Source organism: Polistes dominula, unplaced genomic scaffold, assembly GCF_049000335.1.
Source record: "Polistes dominula isolate Pdom_NZ unplaced genomic scaffold, Pdom_raw_medaka contig_49, whole genome shotgun sequence".
Classification (NCBI taxonomy): domain Eukaryota; kingdom Metazoa; phylum Arthropoda; class Insecta; order Hymenoptera; family Vespidae; genus Polistes; species Polistes dominula.
In genome coordinates, this window is record NW_028300914.1 from 3,021,863 (window position 1) to 3,032,798 (window position 10,936).

The 10,936-nt window shown below is 26.8% G+C and overlaps 1 protein-coding gene across 12 annotated transcripts in view; it reads left to right on the forward strand.

Moving 5' to 3' along the window:
* 5-HT7 (5-hydroxytryptamine receptor 7) overlaps positions 1-9,722 on the forward strand; it is a 114,379-nt gene extending 104,657 nt beyond the window's left edge. For all 12 annotated transcript variants that reach the window (XM_089179841.1, XM_089179845.1, XM_089179835.1 and 9 more), the window contains one exon: positions 1,658-9,722. In XM_089179841.1, the coding sequence (XP_089035967.1) occupies positions 1,658-2,293 (636 nt within the window). In that variant the 3' untranslated portion in view covers positions 2,294-9,722. The remainder of the gene's footprint in view (positions 1-1,657) is intronic.
* Positions 9,723-10,936: the final 1,214 nt, after the last annotated feature.

A 10,936-nucleotide genomic window follows, 5' to 3' on the forward strand; every position in this document is an offset into this window, starting at 1 on the left:
AATAACATTTTTCCAATAATTTATTTATATTCGTTTGAACAATATATGTGTTGGAATATTGTAAATAAATAAAATACTAGTGTGTTGTTTATTCAATTATAGAATATTAAAAAGTATTTTTGAAAAAATAAAATATACAATATTTGCAAAAATATCCTATTGACCAACTTATTTATTATAATGTATTATTATATTTTTTATGCACATATATATGATACTTAGTAATTATCGATAATTACAAAACTAATTTTAATTTCAATTAGATTTGATATAAGATATAAACGAATTTATAATGGAACACGCGTTAATCAAATCGTCAATTTGATTTCGGTAAAATCTTCTCATTAACAACTACCACACGAAGTACTTGCAAGAATCCAAAGTGAATGGAATCGGAGGGTGGGAGTTAAGAAACGAAAGGAAAAATAATTGCTTTGGGATAGGACGCGCATAACTCGTCAAGATTTGGGTCAAGTAGTGGGGAAAAAAAAGGAAGAACGAAAAAAGAGAAATAGAAAAATAGAAAAAAAATATAGAAAGAAAAAAAAAGAAAAGATAGGTCAGCTTGATGATAAAGTTAGTGTATGATCATCGTAACTCTATTTTTGTCACTCGTCCTACGAATCATATATGAGAATTTTAATAACCCTCCTACTCATAGTACATGTATATATATATAGAGATTTCTTCTATTTTTTCTATTTATTTTGTTCGATACATATTTCATAATAAATATTGACAGTTTAAATATTAACAAACATTTTATCGATTGAATTCAGTCGTACATATTTTAAATGTACATACATGCATACCGTACATGACGAATCGTTTTAACGTCAAACCATTTTTTTTTCTTTTGATACTATTTACGAAACATTTTTTTCCTCCCTTTTAAACAAAAAAATGTCAAATCGATTTAGACAAAAATTTTCATGATCATTCTCCATATCAACGAAAAGAACGAGGATGATAGTCAACAATATATGGATCATTTAAATAACAAAAATATGAAATGAAATTTTACTTTCGTATTTTATATTCCTGATCGTAAAAAAAAAGAGATAAATAAAATAAAAGATAGGGTGGATAGGGAGAAAATGCGTAACGAATCGAAACAACACACATGGACTAACTGGGCTATGTGTCATACGAGATGTGGACATATACACACCTGCAAAATTCGATAATATATCATCGCAACGTTGGTATTACATCAGAATATCCCCTCGTGATTTTCACAATACATCGACGTACATTATTATACCTGTATGCGTTAGGAACACAAAGGGAAGTAACGTAATTCCGAATTCAGAAGCTTGTTGTGTTGCTTTTGCTTTTGCGCTTGTCTCGCTACCTAAACCCAACTCACGATATAAACTCAGCTTTGTTGATTCTGACGTTCTTAATTTTTTAATAATACAATCTTGGACAAAGAAATTCATTCATTTTTGCTTTTTATTTCAATCATCATTTCATTTCGATCGAACAAATAGTTCAGGGATCTTTTATTATGTTAGAATCGTATAAGTATAATTTTTAAATAAATATTTCAAATAAACCCATAAACACGATACACAACAAAATATCATTACCAGATAAAATCTAGAAATCAATAAAATAAAAATAAAATGTTATTACTTTGTTTATAATGTTACAGTGTAGCGGTAACGCAGTGAGATGTTTCGCCGGTGGTCCACGTAAAAGCAACGAGTCACAGTGTCCAATGTTGCAAAAACCAATATTGTCATCATCGACGACAACGATGACACCGTCTATAACGACGATGTCAAAACCAACGGTGATAAGAAATCATTTGAATAGTACGTGCAGCGTGACTAATTCACCGCATCACAAAAAATTAAAGTTCCATTTGGCAAAGGAACGTAAAGCCAGTACAACATTGGGAATCATAATGAGCGCGTTTATCATCTGTTGGTTACCATTTTTCGTCTTGGCATTGATAAGGGCATTTTTAACAGACCCCGAATCTGTACCATCATTTTTGTCGAGTCTTTTCCTGTGGTTGGGTTATTGCAATAGCCTATTAAATCCAATTATTTACGTAACATTGACCAGAGACTTTCGCAAACCATTCCGTGAAATACTTTGCTTCCGTTGCAGCAGCTTAAATCACATGATGCGTGAAGAATTTTATCAAAGTCAGTACGGGGATCCTGTTAACAATTATGAGATCAAACCAGGTGAAACAGAAAGCGGTGATAGATTGGACGATCAAGGAGTAGTAGAAGCCATTGACGTAGTAGCCAACACTCCTAATGAGAGCTTCCTGTGATCCCAGTGAATTCTTATTTTTCGTTGACTAGACGAAATTTGTTTCTCGAGCTTCCTAACTTCTTCTTCTTCTTCTTTTTCTTCTTCTTCTTCTTCTACTTTTTCTTTTTCTTTTTTTTTCTTTTTTTTTTTTTGTGAATCTTTTTATTCAATAGAATGACGACTAAAAAAGTCCTTCTTTTCAACTTTTTTATCCAATATCGATAATCGATTTTTATTTCTTTTTTTTTTTTTTTGAGGAGGATTAACATTCGAACTTTATTCGAAATTTTTCATCCTTTTTTTTTACCCCCCACCCCCACCTCTCTTCTTCTTTTACTGATACGTAATCAGAAAAATGTTGTTAATTTATTTGCATATACGATGAATCAATGTTTTTCGCATGAATCAATTTTTTTTTAAATTGATATTCAATTATTCGTATATATCTGATTATGAGATTACATATTTGAAGATTATTTCAATTTTAACAATTGTTATTAAATTTTATTGCAGCGGGGTGGGGTGGGGGAGGAGGATGGAGGATATGCATTGTACTTCGTAACTTCGTATTGAAAATTTATTTCAACTTTTGCAATATACTTTTCAATCATAAACGGAAATAGAAAAGAAAAAATTTTCAATAATCTTGATGTAAGATCTTATCCGAAGGACTCTCACTCTCAAACGTTCCTTATTGTTAATGGAATAGAAAAAGAATAAAAAAATAAAATCGTGAAGTCAAAAAAAAAAGAAAAGAAATAGAAAAAGACAGGAGAAGTTTTCTTGCGAGTTTGCGAACCAACAACGTTCTATCCGTTGGTTCTAGAAAAGAAGTTCCTAAAAAAAATAAAAAAAATAAAACAAGAAAAAAGAAAAAATAGAAAAGAAGACTTGCAGAAAGTGGTGTAAAGTGAAAGATAGCGAGAAAGAAAGAAAGAAAGAGATAGATAGATGGAAAGAAAGAGTGCCTATAGCATATCCAATGTTTTTTCTCTCTCACTCACCCACCCACTCACTCTCATACTACTTTATACCAAATCTTGACCAGACATCTTAGGTTTTTTTCCGGATTTTACCTCTACTTTCATCGGTCTATCGTGTTCTCAACGTTGAACATCTTGCTTGTTCTCCTCCTCGTGTCTCACGATTTTCTAACTCAACTTTTTATCTCACACGTGTGGTAAGAAGAAAAATATCTTAAATCGTTCAACGAAAAAATAAAAATAAAATAAAAAAAAGAAATTAAATATCTTATATTTAATTATATTTAATATATTTATTTATTTATTTATTTATTTTTTATTTTATATAAATAAAGATAAAATAGATTTTTATTTTAAATAAAATTAAAAAAAATCGTGTATAAATTTTGAACAATATATCATCATCTTCTTATCGAAAAATATTTTGTCAATTTTTTTTTTATTTTTTTTTCTAATGAAATATCAATTATTATTTTTATTATTATTATTATTAATCAATTAACCGTTGGATATCTGGAACGATAGGATTTATATTCTACCGTGTTGAAATTTCAATAAAAGCTTCGTATTATAATAAATGAACCTATATAACTTTAAACATGCATTAAAGATAATACTTTTTTCATCGAAGTCATTTATTGTTCGTAAATACTTAATGCATACTGTATGTATATGTAAAAATGATTTGACATTGTTTCGTAAACGATTTATAATTGTCGATATTTTACAATGGATAAATTGATACGAGGGAGGAGAACAAACGTATAACAACATACGTCATATATATATACATCATAATCGATAATTAATACAATTACTATTGGTCCCCATCTCATGTGTATGCGTGTGTGTGTGTGTACTCATCTCATCGTAATGAAGATTTTATTCGTAAACGTTTAACATCGATTCACATGTCATTTGTTTAAGGAAGAAGAAAAAAAATAAAAGAAAGAAAATAAAAGATAAAAAAATAAATAATAATAATAATAATAATAATAATAATAATAATAATAATAATAATAATAATAATAATAATCTAGCATTTACGTATCAGGGGGGAAGAAACACAAACACACACATACACACTTACCCCTCGCGTCTCAGTCTCGTGTCCTCAATTTTTATTTTTTCGCATGAACAACGTGGAAAAAGCTCAAAGATATATACAAGCCATTGTAAAATGAAGTACAACACACATCGTGTATTTCTTTTTTCTGGTTAATCCATACTCCCCTCCCTTCAACCCTTTTGTCGTTACAAAGAAGAAGAATAAAAAATAAGAAAAAAAAAAAAGAAGAAGAAGAATGAACGAACGAAAAATATTGACTTAACAATATACATACATACATACATATATGTATATAATATATGTATATGTAAGAAAGAGATAAAAAAAAAGGAATAATGGGGAAAGGTTTTTACCACTGCATCATCACAAAACTGAACTTTTTACTCGAAGAAAAAAAAGTGTTTTGTTGTACCAACGTTTGTTGTATTGTTATTATTGCTATTATTATTATTGTTGTTATTATTATTATTATTATTGTTGTTTAATGTAAACGTGAAATCATTGACCCGGAAGTAGGAAGCAAGGAGTTTCCAAAAGCCCTCGCAACTACTGTGTGGTAAGAGTTGGAAGAGTAAACTTGAGTTGCATAAGCAAAGCATAGCTGACAAAACCGCGACCATGACACAACAAGGGATGAGAAAGATGGGGGAAGCAAAAGGTGGGGGTGGAAATAGGAGTGGTAGAGTAGAAGGATGTGATATGAGGAAAATGACATGGAGAATGAACGTTTCTCACTCACACTCCTTTACCAATCCCTCCCTCTGGTGTACACCCACACCCCAACCCCCTTTATTCTACTCATCGATTAAACCACACAATGAAATTTGTGGAATGTTAAATAATAATAATGATAATAGAGTATTCTAATGGTTGAATATTATCTCTTCCAACTCACACAAGTATTATTATATGCGTATACACTTGGGATTTGTAAATATTATTGTATATTTCTTGTTTTTTGTTGTTGCATTTTTATAGAAACGAAGGAAAAAAATATAGTTCGTCGTATTTCGTTTGTGTTAATATTCCAGGCAAAGCAAAGTATTATTCTCTACGTTTATTATATGGATTCATTATTTCATTTTTTTTTTTTTTTTTTTATTTAAAAGAAGAAAAAATAAAGATGATTTGTAAAGTGAAAAAAAAAATCCTGGAATGAGAAAGATTAATCGAACGAAATGATCTTGGAAAATTCTTTATCTTTAAATGAGAATAAGAATAAAAAAAAAAGAAAATATTCTTGATGATAACACGCACATAAATGACAAAAAATAAATAATAACAAAAAAAAAATAACCAAAAACATTCAATCGAATAATAAAGATTTGTAACTTTTGGTGGTTTGGAAAAAAAGAAAAGATAAAAAAAGAAGAAGAAAATAAAAAAAGAAGTAAAAATAAAATAAAAAGAAAAGAATTTTTATCGAATCAATGGTGGTAAATAAATAAATAAATATATATAAGAAAGAAATGTAATATTAGATTTTAAACTAGAAATTATACGAATAAATTGTCACAAAATATGTATTATGTACATATTATTCTATTATTATTATTATTATTCTATATATTATCTTTTATTACGGGATATGTTTAAATTATCGAAATAAGATGATTATAAATCTCATGGATTAAAATATAATAAATAATTAGTCAGGGTGGGTTGTGTTCGTCGGTGTTCGTTGTTCCCAAATAAATCGTTCGACTTTTATTCTCAACGTTGTCGCATATTTTAATGGTCGAGAAAAAAAAGAAAAAAATTTATGAGAATGATGGTTGTGGTTGTTATTTATGGGTAATAGTGTATGCTATGAAAAAAACAAAAACAAAAAAAAAAAGAACAAAAATGAAAAAGACACGTATCATTAGCTAGACAATCCTAAATGTTTCATAAGCAAAACCCACACACAGATGTGTTTGTATGTGATGTAAATCAAAAAACGAAAAGAAGAAAAAAAAAGAAAGAAAGAAAGAAAACTTATTAAGAAATACAAATTAATCGTAAAAAAAAAAAAAATATAAGGAAACACTTGTGAACATTGTTAAAATAAAATATATATATATATATATATATATATATATATATATATATATATATATATATATATATAAATATAGCGTTTTAAATGATATGACGAAAATAGTACTATAAAATAATCTATAAAACACCATAAATTATGCTTTCCGTCATTGCTTTTCTCAAGGAAAAAAAAAAACAAATAAAAGAAAAATATAATGAATAGATAAAAAAAAAGAAATAAATGAAATGTATATTAATAAATAAATTTATGGCACCGTGGTTTTACTAATGCGTATATATATATTTATAGCCGCAAGTAACTATTAGACGAACGTTAAATGCATCAAAAGGTTTCCTAAATTTATTAATAAAACTAAACTCTTTCTTTATCTAACTAACTATCTATCTATCTATCTATCTATCTATCTATCTATCTATCTATCTATCTATCTATCTATCTATCTATCTCTCTTTCTCTCTATCTCTCTTTATCTCCTATTTCATAAAGAAGTTCAATCTCATTGGAGAAAGAGAGATAGAGATAGCGAGAGATTTACCTTGGAGCTATTTAATACACTAATACACACATTAAATGAATATTTGTGGTCTCTTGGATCTCATAAATGAAATTTTCAAAGTTGCGTATACTACGTAGGAATTTCGAAAGCTTTGAAACACACAAAAATATATATTATATTATATGTGTATATTAAATACTCTTCGCCTAATTCTTTTTCTTCTTTTAATTAACATTTTAAAAAATTAAATTGTTTTTTTTTTCTATTTATATCGACAAATATTTTTCCTCAATCCGTAGAAATAAAAAAAAAAAAAAAAAATTCGAACGTGTACGTCTACTTCCTTGGAGTAAAAATTTTCTGACTGCTTTTTTTTCTTTTTTTTCGAGAATTTCTTCTAAAAAGAAAAAGGAAAGAGAAAAAAGAAAAGAAGAAAAAAAATTTCCTTCGTTAGTGATGATTAGTCAGTATTAAAAATTATACGATTTAAACGTAGAAACGAATTAAAGGTGTAATAATAATAATAATTATAATAATAATAATAATAATAATAATAATTATAATAATTAAAAACATAAAAAAGAAAAAAAAATATAAGTAGTGTGTGTACTACGAATACGATATTAAAAGAAAAAAAATGAATACGTCGTCTCGATGTAATCGTTAGAAATTAAAAAATGATATGTATAGAAATTATAATCAATGTAAAAAAGAAACGCCGTGATAGTGTTTAAACATAAACAAAAAATCTAAAGTAAATTTAAAAAAAAAACGAAATACACTGTACAACCCCTCCCCCACACACACGTACTACACATTTCTCGTCTCTTATAACAAGATGATGATAAAAGAAAAATTAATTAATAATAAGAAACAAATAAAAAAAAAATAATAATAAAGAAAAAGAAGAAATGAAAAATCGCACAATATGCAGGAGGAAATTTTCTTCCCTCTCCTCCAAGAAGAAAAAATAAATAGGTAGAAAATCTCTACAAAAAGAAATCGCAGAAAATAATACTCGTAATTTTTATTTTTATTATTTTTTCTTTTTTATTTTTTTTTTTTTATTGACGATATATTTCTATTATCGATTGGTTATAGATTGAAATATTTTGTTCTCATGCGCGTGTCACAGCAAAGAAATATAATATTATCACGATTATATAAAAATTGTTGAATTGTATATGCATATGAATGTGCATGTGCATGTGCATGTGCATGTGCATGTGCATGTGCATATGGGCGACGTAACGAAACTCGATGATAAATCGTTTTCCACGTTGATAACAAAGAGAAAATTTAACGTACCCAGTTATAAAAGAGAGAATGCCCAGACCATTTCCAATTGGCAAACTCGATAAACGTTAGAGTGTTGGAATCACGATTTTTCACTACGTGAATATCGATTTATAAAAAAAAAAAAAAAAAGAAAGAAAAAGAGAGAACAATCTCCGAATACGAATCGACTTCCGATTAAGTAAAATATAAATTTGCCGACAAAAATTATTCGATTTGTAAAAAAATGTTTGAAATATTAGACCAAATTTTTTACTTTCGCGATTAATATTATTTTTCTTTTCTTCTAAATAATATTTTTGATACAAAAAACAAACAAAAAAGAAAAGAATAAATTTCAAAAATGAATATAATAAAATATATATACATATATATACATATACGTGGAATATAAACCAATTCAAAGATAACACAAGAAAAATTAATAATATTATAATAAACGATAAATCTGCCATACATTTCTTTATTTGTTTTATTTATTTTTTGCTTGTGCAATCACGAGAAACACGTAAAAAAGTATAAAGGAAAAGAATGAAAGAAAAATCTTTAGACGCAGCTGTGTGTTCGTCTCTTCAAGCTTTCGATCGAAAGAAATTCTAGAACAAGAAGCTCTTATAACTTATCTAATATATCATACACACACATATATATAATAAGTTCTATAAGAGTATTAAAACCTGTCAACTATTATCCTCTGTAAATAAAATGAAAAAAAAAAAAAGAAAAGGAATAAAAACTATTGGAAGAAACTTTGTATGTATATATGTATGTGTCGATATATATATATATATAAAAATTGCTGTATAGGTTAATTATTATATATAATAAATAGACCGAGAGAGAAAGAGATAAAAGTAAAGAGAAAGAGAGAGAGAGAGAGAGAGACAAAAGATAAAATTGTTTGTGCTAAAAGCAATTGAAAACAATACGGATCATTTCGTTAAAATAATTGAAACGAAGTAAGTTCAATAAATAAAAAAAAATAAAAATAAGACACTCTTTTCCTCTCTTTTCAATATGTTGGGTTGAGTCAAATGTTTCTTCGTATTATATTCTCGAAAGATGAACTATAAAATGATCTCATAAATTTGATACTATTAATCGGATGATCTGTTCAATACTTGCGTGCATTTTTACAAGTTAACATATCATAAAGTAATTTAAAAAAAAAAATGATTATAATATTTATTTATTCGATCGAAAGTATTACACTGCGTCTTGGAAAATGAAAATGAAACTAATGATGAAATTTAATACCGAATTTCGAAAAAAATTTTATTACAAATTTGCTATACTTTAAGAACACATTTGATTACGTCACACGTACGTTTGATTTATAAAAAACTGATTATAAAAAATTTATATAACAAAGATGCACCTCGTTAATAATCGACCAATCAATCATCAATGAAAAAATGTCGACGAAAAATCATGAAACTAATTGAACAAAACCACAACATATTAAAAGACATAATATAAATAACAACAATAATATGGACCACAAAAACAGTTTTAAACACCATTTTTACAAGACTATATACAAAATATGAAAAAAAAAAATAATACTTGTGTTTCACTGTTGTATTAAACTAACAATAAGAAAGAAATTTATTTGTACTCAACCCAATATTTTATAATAATCATCCTTTTCTTATTATACCCCACCCCCGTCTTACCCTCGGGGTTGGGGTTATCAAATAAAAAAAAAAAATACAGAAACCCTACGAATCTCGTTTATATGTAAAAACATAACATATTAAATAAATCATGTAAGATATGTATAAATGAATGAAAATATGGTCGTATAACTAAAAAATACAATAGATAAAAATTCTTTAAAGTAAAATATCCCACTAAATTACATACATATGTATATATATGTTGAATGATATGTAGATTTATTATAAAAGGGGGTATTTTACTTATTCAACCCTATTATTATTATTATACCTTTTTTCTCTCTGTCTTTCTCTCTCCTATCTTCCTTTTTTTTTCTAATATAAAGTTCTAGAAATATTTAGTTGAAATTTGTTGTTAAATGCTCAAAGGAAAATGTTGACTTTAGAAAAAAAAAAATAATTGAATCTATTAAATGCGTTTATCTATTTTCTGATAGAATATTTTTCTTTGATCGATTTTACTTTGATATATTATTGACGTATCCTTAAAATAAAGTAAACATTAAACAAACACGTCATAGTAATAACATCTTCCACAACTTCGCAAGTACCACTACGAATATAAACAATAAAGTGAGGAAGATCAATAATAACGAGGAATATTCTGTTACCGTTCGACTACTCTCAGATATACTTGACGTGGTACTTGCATTTCAGCAGTAAGTATGTATAATTTATGTGTGTATGTGTATATGTATATGTGTATGTGTAAATCTTCTCTTATTCAATGAAATAAGGAAACTCTTGAAATCTTTAGAAAGGTAATTAATTTTCTAATTAAATTCTCTTATTAATATTCAACAAAGAAATCGATTTTCATGTCCAAGAATAAAACACTTACAATTTGAATAAAATCTATAAATAATAATAATGATTTATTGTTGTCTAACCGAATTTAAGAATTTAATAATTTTTTTTTCTTTTTTTTTATTTCGTTTCGGTAAGAAAGAAATAATCGAATATTTGTTGACTAAACGCGATTAGAACTTTCAGACGACTGTGTAAAAATATTACTTTTAATTTCGTAAAATTTCTTTTAAATATCAATCGATAAAAAGATATATCTAATTTATAATTGATACGATTATTGTATGATTG